At 54.2% G+C, this 20,589-nt stretch overlaps 1 protein-coding gene across 1 annotated transcript in view; it reads left to right on the plus strand.

Annotated features, from left to right (window-relative positions):
* Positions 1–20,589, plus strand: part of SCTR (secretin receptor) — a 58,749-nt gene that overhangs the window by 17,655 nt on the left and 20,505 nt on the right. Inside the window, exons 3-7 of the mRNA XM_060151196.1 lie at positions 5,821–5,928; positions 10,353–10,456; positions 16,584–16,681; positions 17,904–18,036; positions 20,030–20,183. Of these exons, the coding sequence (XP_060007179.1) occupies positions 5,821–5,928; positions 10,353–10,456; positions 16,584–16,681; positions 17,904–18,036; positions 20,030–20,183 (597 nt within the window). The remainder of the gene's footprint in view (positions 1–5,820; positions 5,929–10,352; positions 10,457–16,583; positions 16,682–17,903; positions 18,037–20,029; positions 20,184–20,589) is intronic.

Below are 20,589 nucleotides of genomic sequence, written 5' to 3' on the forward strand. Positions count from 1 at the left end.
CAGCCCTGCCCTCCCAGAGTCGCTGAGCCCTCCCTAGTGGCTCTGTGTACAAAGCTCCCCTATCCCTTACCTCATGGGTCCCCCTCAATCCCGGCTCAGGCGCTGAGCTTTACTGCTCTGGGTCTAAAACTCCCAGCCCCCCACAGTGACCCGAGTTCTGTGCTTCGTCCCTTCTGAGCCAGAGCCCCAGGGGAGGCCAGACCAGGACGCCCCCTTCCCTTTCCTGTTCCACTTGTGCAGCCTTCCCCACACTCAGAGCAGGAGCCTGTGGGGAGTGGGGTCAGGCCCTCCACTCACACCCTGGAGCCGCGGAAAAGGGGTCCCTGCAAGCATCCGGGGGGCCGCACAGACCCCTGCTCCCCCGGCCATAGTCCCTCCAGCCCGCTTGCACCATGCACCTTATGTACTGTGGTTTCCTTAATATTTTTTCCTTTAAATCAATTGGCTGACTTTTTTTCAGCACTCTGTATGTTAGCTCTTAGGCTTATTCATCATATCTGACTGCAGCTCTGGAATCTTCGACCAACCTCTCCGCCTTTCCCTGCAGCCCCAGCCCCTGGTAACCACCATTCTATTCTCTGCTTTTGTGAGTTTGACTTTTTTGGATTCCACATACCAGGGAGATGATAACAGTGTTTGTGTTTCTGTGTCTGGCTTACTTCACTGAGCATAACGTCCTCTGAGTTCGGCCGTGTTGTCACACATGGCAGGATTTCCTTTTTGTTGTTTGTTTTTGGCTGTGCGGCGTGGCACGCACTATCTTAGTTCCCTGACCAGGGATCGAACCTATGCCCCCTGCAGTGCAGAGTCCTAGCCACTGGGCCGCCAGGGAATCCCAGTAGGCTGAATAATATTTCACTGAATAGTATTTCACTGTACTTTTCCTTACCCATTCACCCTTTGATGGACACTTAGGCTGTCTCCGTACTTTGTGGCAGATAACGCTGCAGTGCGTGTGGGGTGCAGATCGCTCCTGAGATAGTGACTTCATTTCCTTTGGGTGTGTGTCCAGCATTGCTGGGTCATATGGCAGCTCTAGTTTAATTTTTTGAGGAAGCTCCATACCATTTTCCACAGTGGCTGCGCCAGCTTACCTTCCCACCAACAGTGCATGAGGGTTCCCTTTTTTTTCAACTGACTTTTTTTTTTTAACTTAGCCTCATCCTAAACAGTAGTAACCCTCAAAGTCACAGCTGTGAGGTGCTTGTTCTATAACCTTTTCATGCATGTTCAATTCTCTTTTTAAAAATGTATAGCTGTTTGGGGCTTCCCTGGTGGCGCAGTGGTTGAGAGTCGGCCTACCGATGCAGGGGACACGAGTTTGTGCCCCGGTCCGGGAGGATCCCACATGCCGCGGAGCGGCTGGGCCCGTGAGCCATGGCCGCTGAGCCTGCACGTCCAGAGCCTGTGCTCCGCAACGGGAGAGGCCACAACAGTGAGAGGCCCGCGTACCGCAAAAAAAAAAAAAAAAGTACAGCTGTTAAAATTAAAAGGGTTCAACCATGTACCAGCTAAAGGGGCACACCGCCACCATGCGCTCCTCACACGCTGGTCCCCTGGGTCTGCCAGCACCTGCCCTGCCCTGCCCAGACAGCGAGGCCAAGGCTGGGAGAGTGTGGCCATGTCACAGGGCTTGGGACGTGAGAGATGGCATGTGGAGTCAGCATCCAGGCCTCCTACCGCCAGTGGTCAGCCTGGCGGTGGGATCTCAGCTCTACCAGTCCTGCTGTCACCCTGCATGTCACTTTGCCTCTTGGGGCCTGGGTTCCTCGTCTCTGCCGTGGGACGGGAACCCTACTCGACCCCTGCGGTGCACAGTGCCTGCTGTGTGTCCAGCACAGGGCTGGACGGCCCCTTCCCAGCCTCTTCTCCCTACTTGGCTGATAGGAAGGGCATGGGTGTGAACCAGCTGTAGGGGGATCCCGCTTCCCTCCCAGTCCCCACCAGCCGCCCCCGCCCGGCCTTCTGCCGGCACAGGCCAGTGTCCCTGTGGGCCTGGCCTGACATGCCCCAGCTCAGGAAGCCCGCCAGACACCCTGGCCCCCTTCCCATCTGTCTGGCCAGCCGGACATGGGTCGTCCGGCCTCGTGGACTGGGGCCATGGACCAGTGCCCTGGCTGACCTGGCCAGCCTCAGCCCTGAAGCCACTTCTCCCAAAGTGAGGGAAGAGACTCCCATGTGTTTCCACAGTGGGGAAATGCCCCGTCTGCTCCCAGGAGGTGTGCCTGAGCCGGTGGGGCTTCTTCAGAAGCAACAAGGCCGAGGGGTCCCCTCACCCTCCAGCCTCCAGGTGTGGGAGAACTCAGAGCGGAGGCAAACTGTGCTCGTCTGTCCAGGGCCCTCAGGACCGTGTCACTGTCCCAAGGGCATCCGGGGGCCAGGTGAGCCACGTCCATGGTGGAAATCTGGAGGACCGGCACCCAAAAGTGGCAGAACCCTGCCTGGGTGCCCTGGGGAGTTTCAGGAAGAGAGAAGGTCCAGCCCGCCCTCGTTCGGGGTGCTCTGTGAGAGCTGGGGTGAAGCCTCAGGAATATCCAAGGGGGTCTCAAGTCCCACATTCCTTGAAGGACGCAGGCACCTGGTCCTTGGACTCCTGGATGCCTTCACTGTCCTTGTGGGAGCCCCATCCAGGCCCCGCCCTGTGTGCCCATGGCGGCTCTCCTCCATGGCCCTCCCCTCCTTGCCCAGGGCCACAGCCTCTCTGTCCCTCCCGGGGCTCTCCACCTCCAGAGCCCCCCAGACACCCTCCTCCAGGAAGCTGGGGCTGGTGCACTGGAGACAGGCAGGTGGGCGGAGCCTGGCTGGACGGTCACCTCCCAGCCTGTCCGTTCCTGGCTGTGTGACTCCAGGAACCTGCCTCTCCCTGCTCTGCCGCTTCGTTTGTAAACCGAGGACAGAGCCGGGCGCCTGGCAGCACTGCTGTGCATTCAGTGAGCTGCTGTGTGTGAAGCACAGAGTGACTCCTGCTGGGACCAAAGCGGAGCTGGTGGCAGAGAACCGGAAGGCCAGGACCTTAGCGTGGGGTTCAGAAGTCAAGTGGGCATCACGGCGAAAGCCCATTTACAAGGGATGGGCGATGGGGAAGGGAAGGGGCCGGAGGCTGGGGCATTCATCCATTCCTTAGACGCTCGTGGACGCCTGTGCCTTGAACAGCCCTTGCGGGCACAGGCGTCCAGCAGTCAGGAATCAGGTTCCTGCTCTCCGGACTGTCTGCCCGGGGTGGGGGGAGCCATCTGCACCCAGGCACCAGGAGGTGATGTCACTGTGACCTCCCTGGCCTCTCACCATCATCTTGGATGTGCTCCTGGGAGCCCAAGGCTGGTCTGAGCCCGGAAACAGGGGCCTTCGCTGTGGGGAGGTGCAGTGCAGAGATTCTCAAAGCAAAGCCTGATGACACATACAGCAGCGCCTGTAGGGAGGTCTTCACATGCAGATTGCTGGGGCTCAGGATGATTGAATTAGAATCTCGCAGGTGATTCTGACGTCCACTGCAGGATCAGAGCCTCTGAAGTGGGACAGATCACCAGGGGACTTTACATGGAGTGGACGAGGGTGTCAAGGAGGATATTGATGCTTTGAGCCTGGTTTTTATTCATGCCTGGAAAGCGACTCTTGCTCTTTACAAAAGCTGGGAATTAGCCGTCTGGGTAATCCAAGGGCCCCCTTCAAACCACACGCATCTGCCAGTCCCTGCAGCTAAAAATTGCCCTGCAATTCAGAGGACCCAGCCTGGCCTGCCCTCCCCATGCCAGGCTGAAACAGGAAAGGGCTTGGGGAGGAAGAAGACTGGGGAGGACGGCAGGAGGGAACTGTAATTCCCCTGCACCCACTGAGTGCTGGGCTTTCCATGTGACATTGATCTCCTCCTCCTCTGGACAACCTCAGGAGGAAGGCATCTGTTTCCCCTAAAAGAGCTGAGTGAGGAACCGGGCTCGGGCAGCGAGTGTGTGGTGAGGCAGATTGGAGCCCAGGTCTGTGGGCCTCAGGAGTCTGGGTTCTCTCTCTGAAGGTTGGGGCTCTGGGTTAGTGTGGTCTGCTCTGTGCTCCCCAAACCAGATGTGGGGTGACTGCTGACCTCATGGGTGTCACCTCAGCTGTATTTCCGGTCTGCTCCAGACCTCCCCGGGTGATGCCCTCCCAGGTGGCATGGGCCCCCAGAAGCCTGTCACAGGAGCAAGTTCCCTGGCTTTGTTCCCCCGGGACCCAACTTTGGGAGAATTGGTGGGTGGTTATGTTAACTGATCATTTTTGTTGTTGTTGTTGTTTTTGGTTTTTGGGTTTTTTTTTGCGGTACGCGGGCCTCTCACTGTTGTGGCCTCTCCCATTGCGGAGCAACAGGCTCCGGACGTGCAGGCTCAGCGGCCATGGCTCACGGGCACACCCGCTCCGCGGCATGTGGGATCCTCCCGGACCGGGGCACGAACCCGTGTCCCCTGCATCGGCAGGCGGACTCTCAACCACTGCGCCACCAGGGAAGCCCTAAATGATCATTTTTAACAGAGTATAATCATAACTCACGGGCAAATGCAAAATGAATACCTGCCAAACATTGTCCCTAAGTAATGAGAGAACCAGCAAGATGCTACCACTGGTTCACAGGAAAATTCAAAGTACTGTACGTATAAGGCGGTAAAATGAATTTACAAATAGATGCAAAACTGGCTGAAAACAATTCTGTATAAATTGTAGATAACTGATAGTCATACAAATGCAAAGGAAGAGATAGAAATGTGGATTCAAATGCCTTTGGACAGGACATCAGTTGTCTACAATTTATAGAGTTGCAAAATAGCTCAAGGACGTAAAAGGCCAGAATCAGGTAACCCAGAAGGCTGTGATTGGACAACGCCTAGTTTTGCCTTGAAGACACCTGATAGTCTTTTCACTTCAAAGCCTTTCTGTCACCAGAAGTGGGCCACAGATCTGGCTCTGAGCTTCCTAGCAGCCAAACACGGCAAAAAGGAAACAGCCTCAAATTCAGTGTCTATAAGGACAGCTGTATACTAGTTGTTCACCGTAACTCCAGCTTCGCGGTGCCTTGAGACCATGTTCTCCTTCAGGGGTGGGGCGGGGGCCTCGTCAAGGGAACCCAGTGCGGTGAAAGCAGCATCCTCAGTGACGTTCCTACCACAAATGCAGCGCTACTTCCATAGCCAAGGCAGCGGTTCTCAAAGTGTGGTCCCAGACCAGTAACACCAGCCTCCCCTGGGAACTTGTTAAAAATGCAAATTCTCAGGCTCCACCAAGACTTTGGGGGTGGGGTCTCAGCCATCTGTGTTTTAACAAGCATTCTGGATAATTCTGATACGAGCTGAAGTCTGAGAATCATGGGACAAAGTTCTCAACCCTGCCATCACGGTAGAATGACCCAGAAAGCTTTAACACCGCATCATGCCTGAGCGCCACGCAGGACCGATGAAATCCGGCTCCCTGGATGTAGGGCCTGGTTAGGCATGTTTTTAAAGCTCCCCGGTGGTTGTACTGTGCAGCCAGGCTGCAGGCTCACTGCCATGGAGTCAGAGGGTGCGAGCAGAGGCCAGGAGATGCTCCATCTTCTGCTCCGGAGGAGCCCAGCCCTGCCCTCGCGAGGCTTATGTGAGATGGCGTGTCCCTGTGTGTGTGCAGCACTGAGCACTCACCATGTAGATGCCGAGGCCACCGCCCCAAAGGTGACAGGGCCCATTAGACGCCGCGGTTCCTGGTCCCGGGAGCGCAGCTAGTGGGGACGCCCAGGCGCGGGTGCTGGGGCTGGTGCCACAGTGCTGGGGAGGCCCTGCGTCCACGCTGCGACCCGTCTGACTCCGCTTCTCTCCTCGTCAGGCTGCCAGGGGCTGTGGGACAACACGAGCTGCTGGCCCTCCTCTGCGCTGGGACAGACGGTGGAAGTGGCCTGCCCGCGGTTCCTCTGGATGCTCGTGGGCAGAAACGGTAACCGCTCAGCCCAGGGGCCCAGCTGGGAGGCTGTGGGGCGGCCCTCTGGGTGGGCCTGGGCCTGGCGGCCTGAGGCCGAGGAGACTTCTCTGGGGACAAGGAGTGAGTAGAAGGGTGGGGGTGGTCCTCGCTGAGGATGGGAAGCCTTGACTGGGGAGGTGTGGTGTGGCCTCAGTTGTCAGGGCGCCAAGCAAGGGCGCCGGGGGCCACATACTGGGGAAGTGGTGAAGGAGGCCAGGCCTGCTTCTCCCTGCCCAGTGCCCTCTTCAAGAGGCTCCCCTCCTCCCTTCCACGCTTCTGCCCCCTCAGCCCCCGGGGCCCTCGCTCCAGCCCTCGTGTCTGGCTCACACCGGGCCCAGGCTGGCCTTCCAGGACACTTACTTCCTCTGTGCCCTCTCTGCCAGGCCCTGCTGGTGAACTCTGCCCTCCCTGGAAGATTCTGGCAAAGCTGCAGTTTATAAGGGTTCCCTTAATTTCAGGCAAGGGAGTGAGGATGTTGTCTCGGGGGACACGCAGGGACGAACACTGGCTAAAGCCCTGTCACGCGCCAGGCATGTTTAGAGACGTGAGCTCGTTCAGTCATCACAAAGCCCCTGCAAACCACAGACCTTTTCCCTGCGCTTGACCCAGTTCAAGAGTAAAAGTTAACAGCGTCGAAGAGGGCTTTAGCCCTTGGCCTCAGGTTCACGGCTGGGAGGTGGAGAGGCGGGGACTGCCGTTTCTCCTCTCTGCCACGCGGTGTCGCTGTGGGGCTGCAGGACCCGCCACCCGCCCGTCGGCACGGAGGCGCTGCCCCTTGGCTGCGCTGCCTGGCGTCTGGGGCTGGGTGGGGGGATCATCTCAGCCTGGGTCCCACCGTGCTCATGCCCAGCAGCAGGTGCAGGGCACCGGCCAGCCCAGGAGCGTAGGTCGGGTCGGGACAGTCCAGCCTCAGTTACCAAGAACCATCCTCCCGTGGAGACACCTCGGGTCCGGAGTCCGGGGGAAGGCTTCTTGGTGGTGTTCCAAGGGTTCCAGGGCTCCCTAGCCAAAGCAAGGAAGGAGCACCCAGTGAGGACAAGCTGGCGCTCCAGGCCCTTCCTTTTGAAAGAAGAAAGAAACAGAATAAGTTAATTCTTTCTCAGGGCACCCGCTACATGGGCCCAGACGGAATGAGTGTCTGTGTGACTGGGGAAACTGCAGGCTGGACTCTGCCTCCAGATATTTGTCTGTCTGTGCCAGGGCCTAGAATGTTCTATCTAGGGTGCATTCCTTTGATGCTTAAAAGGGCGCCGGTCTTCCAGAGTTCCTTATTAAAAAGCACACTTGCCGAGTGGGGTCAGGCCTTGGCGTTTTTTCCCTTCTACCTTGGTGGGGATGGGAGCCTTATAGCAGCAGAGATTCCTAACCTGACAAGGGTCCTGGGGGCTTTTGAGAATCAGATAAAAGCTTTGGCCTGGCTCTTCCCCAGACTGCACACACATATACGTATATGTGAACAGAAATGCTGACTGTAGTTTCGGGGGCCCTTGAGGTGTTCATTGACCTGAACTTGGGGCAGAATCCCTTACCTATTAGGAATTAAACCCAGGGGAAGTGGGTGGGAGGAAGGGGCTACAGAGGGAGCCCACCCCTTGTCTCCTCTGCAGTTCTACTAAGAGCCCTGTCAGCAGAGGGCACTGCCTTGTTTACTGCTCTGGGCGCCTGGCCTGGATCACACACAGCAGCATCTTGGGAATCCTGTGGGGTCTGTGGAGAGAGGCCCCTGGACAGGCAGCCTGGCCTCCAGGGACACGCTGTCTGATAACTGCTTTTGGATTCCAGGCAGTGTGTGTGCTTTTAATTCAGCCTTCTCATCCAGCCAGTGTACCTTTGACCACGGTTCTTTCCTCTCTGACAGCCTAGCTTGTTTGATATAATTATAGAAACCTTCCACCCATCTCCTAAATTCCAAGACTCCAAGCCCCACCGTCCCGGTCCTTTTTTTTTTCCAGTACACGGCCTCTCACTGTTGTGGCCTCTCCCGTTGCGGAGCACAGGCTCCGGACGCGCAGTCTCAACGGCCATGGCTCACGGGCCCAGCCGCTCCGTGGCATGTGGGATCTTCCCGGACCGGGGCACGAACCCGTGTCCCCTGCATCGGCGGGCGCACTCTCAACCACTGCACCAACTGGTCCATTTTAGAAAGGCCAAGAGCAGAAGGGAAGTAGCCCTGTGGCTCCCACTCTGTCTGGCACCAACCTGAGTGACATCCGTGTGCTGTCGTGTTTCCTGACGCGTGCAGCAGTGTGGGTGATTATTCCCATTTGGCACAGAGAAATGATGCACCTAAGGGTACACAGCAACAAAGAGCCAGTGCTGGGTTTCGAACTCAGATCTAGCTGGTTCTAAACCAGTGCTCCAGGTCTCATGAGCCGTCCTAGACCTGGCACGCCTAGAGCCCGAAGGCCACGGTCTCCTGCTAGAGCTGCCCCTGGGACCTCAGGGAGAGGGCCAGGCAGGAGGGCCGTACAGTGACGGGCCACATCCTGGCTGCGCACTGTTGCCCAGTTCTGGGCCTTGGTTTTCTCGTCTGCGAGATAGGTCAGCAGCACCGCCCTCAGTGGGGCGCTGTGAGGATGAGATCAGGATCAGTACATTAGCCTAGCGGCTGGTTCTAGAAATGCCCACCATATTTCTCCAGCTCAGTGGAACCCTGAGAGCCAGTGGCCCTGTCAGAGAGGAACACACCAGGCTCAGCTGGGGTGGCTGGGGGCCCTGGACAGGATACTGATTAGAGCAAAAGGAGCAGCAGGGCCCCTCTGTACAGGATCAGCTCCCTGCACCCCTGCAGCCTCCACAGCAGCCAGACCCGGGGACCAGAACACGGCCCTCCTCGGCAGCCTGGAGAAGAGGGTGCAGCCGGGCCGGTCAGGGCAGGCAGGGCAGCCCCCGCTGCTGTCCCAGACTTCCTTCTTGACCGACAGCTCCTCTACCCCAGTCTTTGGGCTCCTGTCCTGAGAGCTCCTCGTGGGCAAGCTCTTCCCTCTCCTCTTGTAGAAGTGCTTGGAGGAGGCTCTTCATCCCCCCTCATCTGCTTGTCTAGCCAGCCAGCCAGCCTGCAAATGTCTGATGAGCAAGCGCTCTGGGCAGGCCCGCGGGAGCCTTCGGGAACAGTCGTCTGCCAGGGAGGCAGGGGGGCCGTTGTCACCTCCGTGTGGGCGCAGGCTGCAGCCTTGTGCTGGAGGGATGGGGCGGTGAGCCCCGGGACGGGGAGGGAGGGCTGCGGCTACCTTGTGATTTGTAATGCAGAGATACGCAGAGGTGTGACCTGGTGTCGTGGTTAAAGAGCTAATCATTCCATCCTCAGGGGTGGCTGCCTGGAGGGCTAGCTCTGCTGGTTTTCAGATGCTGGGGAGCAGGGTGTGAAGTTAGATGTAAAATAGAACTTGGTAGTGCAGAAGTAGGACCAGGAGCCTGAGGAAGGTCCGCTGTGGGCGGCGCTGGGTCCTCACCAGCCAGGCAGATTCTCTGGGGGACCCACCCTTAGATGGCTGCAGGGCCTGCGAGCAGGAAGGCCAGGAGTAAGAAAGGGCATTAGGACAAAGCCTGCGGCCAGGAGTGTAGGCCTGAGCCCCGGGCTTCACATCCCAGGGCCCCCATTTATGTGGTGTGATCTTGAGCAAGTTATTTAACCACGGGGTGCCTCAGTTTCCCCAGCTGTAAAATGGGTGTAGTATTTACATGTTACAGTACATTTTACTGTAAAAGTAACAGTGCTGGCCTCCTAGTCCTGTTAGGATTAAATGAGTTAATACCCATCACATGCTTAGAACAGTGCCCAGCACGTAGCAGTGACTGTGTATTGTTACAATAGAGCACGAAATTTTTTAATTGAATAAACACACAGCCGTTAGTGTGAGATCAACATTGTTTGATTCAAGGTGTGTAACCTGCTCTTCTTAAGCACTGCATCCAGCCTCTCTCCTCGTAGGAGACACTGCAGTGCCTCCCAGCTTGAAGGTTCTCCGGGGGCACCCAGGGAATCGAGTGGTGACGCTGGAAGTTCTGCTGGGCCTGGGCCTGGGGCATGTGTCAGTCGTCTCCCTCACTGTGGAGCTCGGTGCCTGGCACAGTGGCCGTGAGGCGGGGGCCGGAGGGGTATCGGTGCAGGGCCGGCCAGCTTTGCAGGTCGACGTATCCGGGAGCCGCGGGTCTGTTCCACGCTCGCACATCTGCTCTAGGCCATCTGCCTGCGCACCTTTCCCGCTCCTTTTCCTGACTGACTCTTACTAAGGCTCCCAGGGCCAGCTGGGCCAATTGCAGCTGCCTGTGTGGTTCAGAGAAAGGGACAGGGTGACGGAAGGAAGCTCCAGCTGCCCCTCAGACGCGGCGAGGGCACCCGGAGAGCCGGCCTTGGGTCCGGTCCCCACTGCTCACTGCAGGCTGCTTGGCCTCCACAGGTTCCATATTTCGAAACTGCACGCAGGCCGGCTGGTCAGAGACCTTCCCCAGGCCTGACCTGGCCTGTGGGGTCCACGTGAACGACTCCTCCAACGAGAAGAGGGTAAGCCTGCCAACACCTCCCTGCGGGGCAGAGGTGGCTGGGGAGCAGAGAGTGAAGCTGGCTCAGGGTGAGGTTGGGGACCCCGGGCTGCCCCTCTCAGCCCCACACCCCCTTGCTCCCCTGGGCTGGATGGGCCCACTTCCCCGCCCTGGTCCACCAGCCCAGAGGTGATGGTCCTGAGGAGCATGGCACAGTGAGAGTTGCCACGTGCCATCGGGATGCTGGCGTGAAACCCAAAGAGCAGAGACTGGGGCTAAACGCTTGGGGCCCGGTGGTGAGTCTGAACCTGCCTGTGACCTTGGGGGTTGGGAAGGATGTAACTTGTCTGTGCCTCAGTTTCTTCATCAGGGAAATGGGCTTAGTAATGGTCCTGACCTCACAGGCTCGTGAACCTGTGGAAGTGCAGGCAAGCGTGCCTGGCCGCGGTGCCTGGCCGCAGTGCCAGCTCCCAAACGTCCCTTCTCAGAGGAGCTTCGGGCTCCAGAGGCAGGAGAGCCCGGCGGTGGGCAGGCCTGGTTTGAGACAGGATGTGGGTGCGGTGGCTCCCTGAAGGGGCCGTCTGGTTCAGAGCCCTTCCCAAAGGAGACTGAGTGGGGCCTGACGTGGAGGATGGAGTTTCTTCTCTGCCGGGTCTTATCATCCAGTCAGGGAAGACACATGAGGTCTTCAGATCCGATGGGAGTAATTTAATAAGGATACCTGTGGTCTTGGAGGGCCAGTGGATGGGCTCTGACCTCTGTAGATTACCCTTTCTGTCACTGACCTATATGAAGACAGGAGGCTTACGTGTATCACGTTTGTAAAATCCGTAAGATTAAGAGGGATCATGTGTATAGTGGGTGGCAGGACGGAGGTTCGAAAGTGACAGAAATTTCCAACTGGCTTCGTAAGCTAATGTGGCTCACGTAGCTAGGGATGTGGAGAACGGGCATCAGGACCCTTTCATGAGCAGTACCCCAGAGCCACCCAGGACCAGGTTCTTTCTGTCTCTCCTCCTGCTAGCCTGGTGGTTTATCCCAAGGCTGGCTCTCTTCCTGTTGTCAGATGACGGCCATTGGTGACTATAGCCGCAGACTCCCCAGGCCTGCCGGTCTAGAAGGAGGGACAGCCTTACTTTTCTTGCTAACAGCAAGAAAGTCTCTCAGCCAGGCCGCCAGCAAGCCTGTCCTGACATCTCACTGGCCCAACGTGACTTGAGCCTGTCCACCTCCAGACCATCCCTGGCAGAGGGTTGGGACACATGCTTGGCTTGGGCCAGCAGTTCTCAAACTTTTTGGCCTCGGGATCCTTTTACACCCTTGGGAGTTATTGAGGACCCTAAAGAGCTTTTGGTTTTGTGAGTTATGTATATGAAAACCACATATAAGAACTGTTGGTTTTGACTAATCAGCTGGGTGGGAACGGAGCCCAGGGCCTTAACCATGTTATTCACGGCCGGGTTGAAACTGTAAAATGCCAGAAGAAGGAGCAGAGATTTAACAAAGATAAATGCAGGCTTCCCTGGTGGCTCAGTGGTTAAGAATCCACCTGCCAATGCAGGGGACACGGGTTCGAGCCCTGGTCCAGGAAGATCCCACATGCCACGGAGCAACGAAGCCCATCACCCCAACTACTGAGCCTGTGCTCTAGAGGCCGTGAGCCACAACTATGGAGCCCGCATGCCACAACCACTGAAGCCTGTGCACCTAGAGCCCGTGCTCCACAACAAGAGAAGCCACCACAGTGAGAAGTCCACACACCGCAACCAAGGGTAGCCCCCGCTCACCACAACCAGAGAAAGCCAGCATGCAGCAACGAAGACCCAACACGGCCAAAAATAAATAAATAAAATAAATTAAAACGAAGATAAATGCAAAGTTCTGGACTTAACTCAGAAAATTAGTTGTCTAAAATAGTAAAAAGCTGACCTACCGTGGCTTCAGCTCACATAAAAAAAAAAAATCCCTAAGACTGGTGGAAGGGTTTCCAGACCATGTGATTCACTGGTCCTTAAATGTCAGTCCAGAGACAAGCACAGACTTTGTCTTTTTTTTTTTCTTTTTGGCTGTGTTGGGTCTTTGTTGCTGCACGTGGGCTTTCTCTAGTTGCAGCGAGTGGGGGCTACTCTTTGTTGCGCTGAGCAGTCTTCTCATTGCGGTGGCTTCTCTTATTGCAGAGCACGGGCTCTAGGCGCTCTGGCTTCAGTAGTTGTGGCTCGCGGGCTCTAGAACGCAGGCTCAGTAGTTGTGGTGCACGGGCTTAGCAGCTCCACGGCACGTGGGATCTTCCCGGACCAGGGCTCGAACCCGTGTCCCCTGCATTGGCAGGCGGGTTCTTAACCACTGCACCACCTGGGAAATCCAGGGCTTGTGGGATCTTAGATCCCTGACCAGGGATTGAACCCAGGCCCTTGGCAGTGAAAGTGTGGAGTCCTAACCACTGGAATACCAGAGAATTCCCACAAACTTTTTCTTTTATTCTGAGAATTGGATCATCCTTTCTTAGTGTTGAAATGTCTTTTTCTCTTTTAATCAAATGATGGTGAAAGTATATATTTGTTGGTTGTCTTTTTGCAACTTCCTGACTTGGCACACACCAGTTGCCAACAGTGGACTCAGATCAGCAGAAAGACCAGGCAAAGCTGCCACTTGGGTAAAAAAAATGGAGTTTGCTTACCCAGAGCAGAGGTTAGAAAACTAGGACCCTTGGGCCAAATCCAGCCCACCATCTGCTTTTGCAAATAAAGATTTATTGACACACAGCCACACCCATTTGCACCGAAAGGGCAGAGTTGAATAGTTGCAAAAGAGACCAAATAGTACCCAAAGCCTAAAATGTTTTCTGTCTGTCCCTTTATGGAAAACGTCTGCTGTCTCCTGATGTAGAGGATAGAGAAGGAGGGGGCCCAGTCGAGACACACAGCAGAGAGATGGGCAGCTTGATCCAGGACAGGCAGCAGCCCTCTGGGGGGCAGGGGGTACAGAGCTGCAGAGGTTGAGGCCTGGGGCACTGTGGTCACATCTGGCTTCCTGGGAACAGGGCTCTTTTGGGGTCAGATCTTACAGACAAAGGCAGAGCAGGCCAGGGCATCCTGAGGGTACCCCGGTAGACAATAACCCAGCCACAGGACAGCACGGGATGCTCAGCCAGGACCCTGCACGCTTGTCACCCCATGCCTCCTCACGCTGCCATAGGCTAACCCGATGTGCTCCTGACCCGGGGCTGCAGATCCAGGCGTCCCCGGGGTGAGGCCGACGCCCTCAGCTGTGGGGCATATCCCACACGTGATGACATCCTAGGCTGACACATTGGTCCTCCGATTTTTTGACATTTCACTGCTCTTTGACGTCCCTACATCTAGGAGCCATTCATCCAATGCAACTTACTGCCGTTGTGGCTCCCCGCTTGTTGCTGAGAGGTGGCTTCTGGCTTCTGGAATTGCAGTCGCCTCAGTGCAGAAGCACAGGGTCACATGGCCAGCCCGTCCAAGTTTCCCTCTGCTGCCAGGAAACTTTCGGTCGGTCTGAGTCCTGTCGACTTTGTGCTTACTCCCCTACCCCTGGGGCTCACAATTAAGTCTCAGGAGTTTTGGTACTCAGCTTCCCTAAGCTTGTTTGTTTCCTTTAGGGTGCAGTGTAGCCAGTTCAGATGACAGTCACCTTCCTCCGGAAATGCTCCACTTTACTAATGCTCCTCTTAAAATAACATACCCAGAACTGGACCAAACACTCCAGACATTCCAACGTGGCCTGCTTCACAGCACTCCATTAATGTAACTGAGAAGAGACCTAATAGTCCTAGCAGCTACCTCATACCCATACCTCACACCGGCAGTGTCAGACTGCTGACTCAGACTGAATGGTGGTTGGGGGGGTAGAGGGTGGAGATGGGGAAGAATCAACATGTGCTGAGTGTCTTCCAAGTGCCAGGCACTGTCTAGATACGCTACCTGATACCCTGTTTGTTCTTCCAAAATGCCTGCACGGTGGATATTATCCCCATTTTGCAGATGAGGAATCTGAGGCTCAGAGAAGTTAAGTAATTTGCCCAGGGTCACACAGCTGTTGAGTAGTAGCAGTCCTGGGTTTGGAACCCTTGTCTCTTGACTCTGAAGCCTGTGCATGTTCTCTCTGCATACACTTCTTCAATGCCATGGAGCTTGGGCCACTCAAACCTCAAAGTCATTTTCATATGAACAGCTGTCAGGTTTCCCCAATAGTATTCTTGTGCCTGTGGTTCTTTGTTTTTTATTACCCTTTTCTTCTGGTTATAAGATAGTACTTACCCACTGAAGAAAAATGAAAAGTACAGAAAAAAATACAAATGAAAATAACGACTCTATCCACAAGTTTATACTCCAAAGTTAACCACTAATAATGTCTAACACACCTCCTCACAGTCTTGTTTCTGTGTGTGTATGAGACTGAACCACATGAGATGGCCAATATGCAGTCTTTTTCGATGTACAGAAAAGGACAGTTTCATACAATTCAACCTAACACTTTTTTTTACATAAAGCAGAAATCACACTGTACATGTAAAGTTTGTATTCTACCTTTTCAGTTAACATTACATTATGTCCTGACATCTTTTAAAACTCTTGGTAAGCACACTTTTTTAATGTAGTCTAACCTTTGGATTTAAAAGAATTTAGTTAACTATTCTTCTGTTGTTGGACATTTGCATGTTTTTCATCAAAAATGGTCCTGTGATAAACATCTTTATATATGAATATGCTTTTATATTTCTGATAGTTCTTAGAATTAATTCCTAGAGGTAGAGGGGTGGTCAGAAGGAATGTATGTTTCAGAGGTTCTTGATACATGCTACTTTCCAGAGAGACTGAACCAATTTTCACTCCCACTATACCTTCACCTACATAGAACATTAGTACTTTTAAATATTTGTTAATTTGATTGGTAAAAAAAAATGGTATGGCATTATTGCTTTACTTTTTATTTCCTTGATTCTTTTTAATGTAAAATAGATAGCTAGTGGGAAGCAGCGGCACAGCACAGGGAGATCAGCTCGGTGCTTTGTGACCACCTAGAGGGCTGGCATAGGGAGGGTGGGAGGGAGGGAGATGCAAGAGGGAAGAGATGTGGGAACATATGTATAACTGATTCACTTTGTTATAAAGCAGAAACTAACACACCATGGTAGAGCAATTATACTCCAATAAAGATGCTAGAAAAAAAAAAGACTGTTGTACAATTTGGTTTTCTTTTTGAACCTTAAAAATACAGGTCTTCACATTTATTTCTGTATGTCACATTATTCCATTCCATTGAGATCTTCTTGACTCAAAGATGAGCCAATAGTGTGAGCTGGCTGCTGAACAAGTAAATGACTGCTTGGCTGCATTTATAAGAGTGCAGTGCATAGATCGGGGGAAGTGACGGCCCCACTCTGTTTCTTCCTGGTCAGAGAATGCATCTGGAGCTTTTCAGCTATCTGGTTCTGGGTGTCTTGTTTAAGAAGGACATTCACAGACTGGAGGATATTAGTGGAGAAAAATGGTGAAGGGTTATGGAGAGAGATTAAAGACACAGGGAATAGTTAATGCCCAGACGATAAGTGGGGGACAGATGGGCAGAAGAATTGTATTCAGAAAGGACAGGCCTCTCTGTAGAATCTTTGTGACTTTTCTGTAAGTCTAAAGCTACTCTACCGTGAAAATCTTATTTTTAAAGTAATTATGGGCTCTAGGTACAAGACAAATTCAACTTATTTTCAGTGACTCCAGAAGAAGAAAAGGGACCAATAGGTACAATTTAAAGGTAGTAGGTTTTAGATTCACTTGAGAAAAAATTATCTAATACTTTGCACTGTTGCATACCCAGTGACTTCTTCAAAAAGCAGTGAGTGCCTCATCCGTGGAGGTATTCAAGCAAAGGCTTGAATTCAGGGTGATGGTCAGGGGCCCTGTGTACGGGATAGAATTTTGAACTGGTATCAGAGGATCCCCAAGGTCTTTTCCCAAGCCAAGATGTCGTGAGTCTATGAATGCGTGTCCTTGGGGTATGAACAGAATAGCGGTCAGAGTTGAAGGGGCTTCAGCAGCCTGGAGCAGGTGCACTCTGTGGCAGAAAAGGGCAGGTTCAGCCGGGTGGGTGGGTGGGGCTGACACGGCCCTCTCTCTCTGCAGTACGAGTACCTCCTGAAGCTGAAGGTCATGTACACCGTGGGCTACAGCTCCTCCCTGGTGATGCTCCTGGTGGCCCTTGGCATCCTCTGTGCCTTTCGGTAAGAACCTGCTGCCAGCTCTCCATCTTCCCAGCCTTCCCCAGCACAGACTTCGGGTCTCTTTTAATTGTTCTGACCAGAGAGAGGAAGGTCTGGGTGGGCCACTTTGTCCCCTCTTGATCTAAAGCTTACCTGTGGCAAAACTTGGAAGTTTCTGTGACCTCGTTCATTCCTTTATTCATTTGACATCTACTGAACATAACGAGAACTTACTGCACCAGTTGCTTTACATGTATCGTTTCTGATTTTCACACAATGCTGTGAGATAGGTATCATCCCCATTTTACAGGTATATTAGCCAGACTCTTGGTTGCAAGAAACAGAAATCCGCCTTAAAGCACCTTAAGAAAAACAAAGGTGACCTGATGCACACAATTGACAAGTTCAGGGGCACCTGGCTTAAGGTGTGCCTGGATCTAGGTGCTCCAAGGTATCAGCAGAACTGGGTCTGTCTCCTGCCATTTCTTCACCTTGCATTGGCCTCAGGCAGGCTTTACGCGGGGCTGGCACAGACAACCACCAGCAGCTGCAGACGGACATTCTACCAGCTCAGCGACACCGGGGCCAAGGACCCCCTTCTTCATTAGTTGCAATGAAAGTCCTGGGGGGATTCTCATTGGCTGGCTTGGGTCACATGCCCAGCCCTGAGCCAATCACTGCAGCCAGGTGTGGAGCTCTGATTGGTCAGGTCTGTCATGAGGGTGGGGCTAGCGTCATCCCCAACCAGAGATGGGATGCGTTCCCCGAGAGAAAGCCTTGTTCCTGAAGCGGAAGGAGGGGAACAGTTAAGAGACTTCTGCCCCTACAGCAAGGGGGAAACCTAGGCTCTGGCTGGTGAAGGGCTTGCTCTAGATCGTGTAGCTGAAAAGTGGCAGAGCCCGGGTCTGATTTCTCCCCACAGCCTGTGTTCTTTGTGTGCCACTTGCCCCCTTCCCCACCCCCTTCTGACAATTCTGGGAGCTGGAGGTGGTCGGAGCAGAATAGGATCTCGCCCTTATAACCCCAGCTTTTTTTTTTTTTTTTTTTAATTGCAGCATGAGACAGAGTAGGCTGGGCACCTGGGGGCCTGGGCTCATTCAGGTTCTGCAAACAGGGAGATTTAGAGAGTTGTCACGTCCAGGGCCTGGGTTTCCGTGGTGCGTGGGGGTGGGGGGAGGGTGGGCGGCTGAGCCCTGGGCCTCTCCGGCTCTGGCCCCTACGGCCCTGCATCCTCTCCCTCCAGGAAGCTCCACTGCACCCGCAACTACATCCACATGCATCTCTTTGTGTCCTTCATCCTGCGTGCCCTGTCCAACTTCATCAAGGATGCCGTGCTCTTCTCCTCCGACGACGTCGCCCGTTGTGATGCCCACAGGGTAACACGCCTGCGTGGCCCACGGCGTGGCCAGGCCTGCCTGCTCCCCCGCTGCCCCCGCTGTCCCTGCTGAGGCTGCACTTAATGCCTAGAGTAAAGGGGCCAGTGCTGGGGAGGTTCAGGGAGTCTCATGTCCCCAGATGCACAGTCTGGGACCCACATGAAAGCAGTTTGTCGAGAAGCCCATGGGGCTGCTGTTCAACTCCCAGTGTCCTGCAGTGGATTAGCCATTCTGGGAATTAGACACATAGCAATCCCCTCCCTTCCCTGCTCCTGCCAAGTCCCAAATGTAGACAGATAGCTAAAGCTAGAGGGTTGGGATTGTAGAAAGAAAAAGGTGAGCATATGCTTGTGTGTCTGCACACCCAGATGTGCAGTAGAACAATCGTTTTGTTAAATCTAACCCTCGTCCTCCTTCTGAAAGCTCAGATGAGTCTTCTTTCATTGCAATGTCACTGGGAACCAGTTGAGGATCCCTTTCGCTGTACGTAACAGAAAACTGTACATCGGTGCCTTAAACAGATGGGGGTTGTTCCCCACAGAAGCAGTCCACAGGTGGGTGACCCAGAGGTGGCACTGGCTCCATGCCATCATGGACACAGTCCTTTCCCCTTTCTGCTCTGCCATTCTTGATCCCATGTCCCATGCTTTACACTGCATGTTAACAACATGGCTGCTGCAACCCCAGGCCTCACATCCATGTTCCAGGCAAAAAGCAGGAAAGTCAAGGTTGAACTTTTTTTCTCTTTGGGAGGCTTTGCCTCTTCCCAAGACTATGTCTGCATCTCACGGGCTAGAACTGTGTCATGTGACAACATCTAACTGCAAAGGAAGCTGGGAGATTGAGTATTTTACTATCATAGTCTCCACAGCAGAAGCCAGCAAGGGAGAAGGGGATTGGAAATCGAGATTGGTTTAGTCAGCCTGCCCGCCACTTCCCACCACTCACATCTGTAATTGCTCCCAGATCTGTCAGGTTTGCATTGCTTATAGTTTTCCACGTGCGTGTGTGTATGTGTGTGTGTTCTGACTCAAGACTGAGAGGTCCCTCAAGGAGGGCCCCTGTGTCTCAGGGAATTTCCTGGGAGTCAGAAGACAGATTCAGGCCCCACCCCATCACTGACCAGTGGAGAAGTCCAGCAGTGCCCAGCAGGGAACCTTTCCAGGTTCTACTAAGCCGCAGACTAACGAGCCAGCCACAGGCCACGCCTGGAGTCGGAGTGTCTGGGAGGCCACAGGCGGCCCTGGGCGCTCCTCCCCTGTGGACGTGGATGTGACCTGCGCTCTGTGCAGCAGCCCTCGGGCCATCCCAGGAGCTGTCCTCTCTTCAGGGAACAGCGCGGTGAAAGGAAATGCGGCCCTCACAGTGCGGGAGTGGGAGCCGTGCTGGTATAGAAGCCTCGGCCCGACAATCCCACAGGCATAGCTTCCAGGGATCCCTGCAAGGGACAGGCCTGCCACAAGAGTCACAGCATTAGGCAAGGCCAACCCTGGCACCCCCCTCGGGTATTCAGAGGCCTGCAGTCCAGACGCAGTGCACCAGGCAGGGTCGTGTACTCTCATGAGTGTTAGCTCGTCCCTTCTGCATCTATTTCCAGGAAAACTAAGCCTGGAAAGGATTTTATTAACCTTTTGCTCAGAAATCCCTTTCCCTCTCTAGGCCTCAGTTCCCTCATCTGAAAAATGCCCTCATTTGCTGCTGGGAATTGGGCGATATCTGACCGTTTGACGCCTGGCAGCCGGTTGCAGAATTTGAATGCCGCTCCTGCTGCTGCAACAGCCCTTTGGCCATCTTGACCAAGCCTGCTGGCCTGTGGATTTCCACTCTAGAGAGCTCTATGAGCCTGGTCTTCTCATACTGGAAGGCCAGAGGGGGTGGCCGTGAGCCCCAGAGGTTCGCTGCTTGACCTGGCTGCTGACCCCTGGCGCACCCCCCCTCTCCTGGAGGGAAGCCCAGGGCCGCCAGCCTGGGGCTCAGCTGCCTCTCTTCGCAGGTGGGCTGTAAGCTGGTCATGGTCTTCTTCCAGTACTGCATCATGGCCAACTACTCCTGGCTGCTGGTGGAAGGCCTCTACCTTCACACGCTCCTCGTCATCTCCTTCTTCTCAGAAAGGAAATGGCTCCAGGGATTTATTGCCCTCGGATGGGGTATGTTTCTCCAGGGGTACGGTGGCTGCATGCCATGTGGGAAAGGGCACTGAGGCAGAAGGGGAAGGGTGTGGGTTCCAGTTTCAGCTCTATACTTAGTTAAGTTCGTGAACTTAGACAAGTGGCTTGATGGTTAACTCTCTGGCCTCAGTTTGTCTGTCAAATGGGAAAAAATAGCTAAAATTTGGATGCCCCAATTTCTGGCATCCAAAGCCTTTTACAGTTTGACACCCCCAACACTGTTGCCTCGTCTTCCCCAGACGTTGCATCCATACGTCCTCATTCCTGCTTCCTTTTGTATCAGTTAGGGTGCTTTTGACTGTAGGTATCAGAAAACCTGGCTTAGATAGGCTTGAAACATCAAAGAAATTAATTGGTTCATGCAACTGACAAGTCCAGGGATCAC

The sequence above is a fragment of the Lagenorhynchus albirostris genome, chromosome 6 (genome assembly GCF_949774975.1).
Source record: "Lagenorhynchus albirostris chromosome 6, mLagAlb1.1, whole genome shotgun sequence".
NCBI lineage: Eukaryota > Metazoa > Chordata > Mammalia > Artiodactyla > Delphinidae > Lagenorhynchus > Lagenorhynchus albirostris.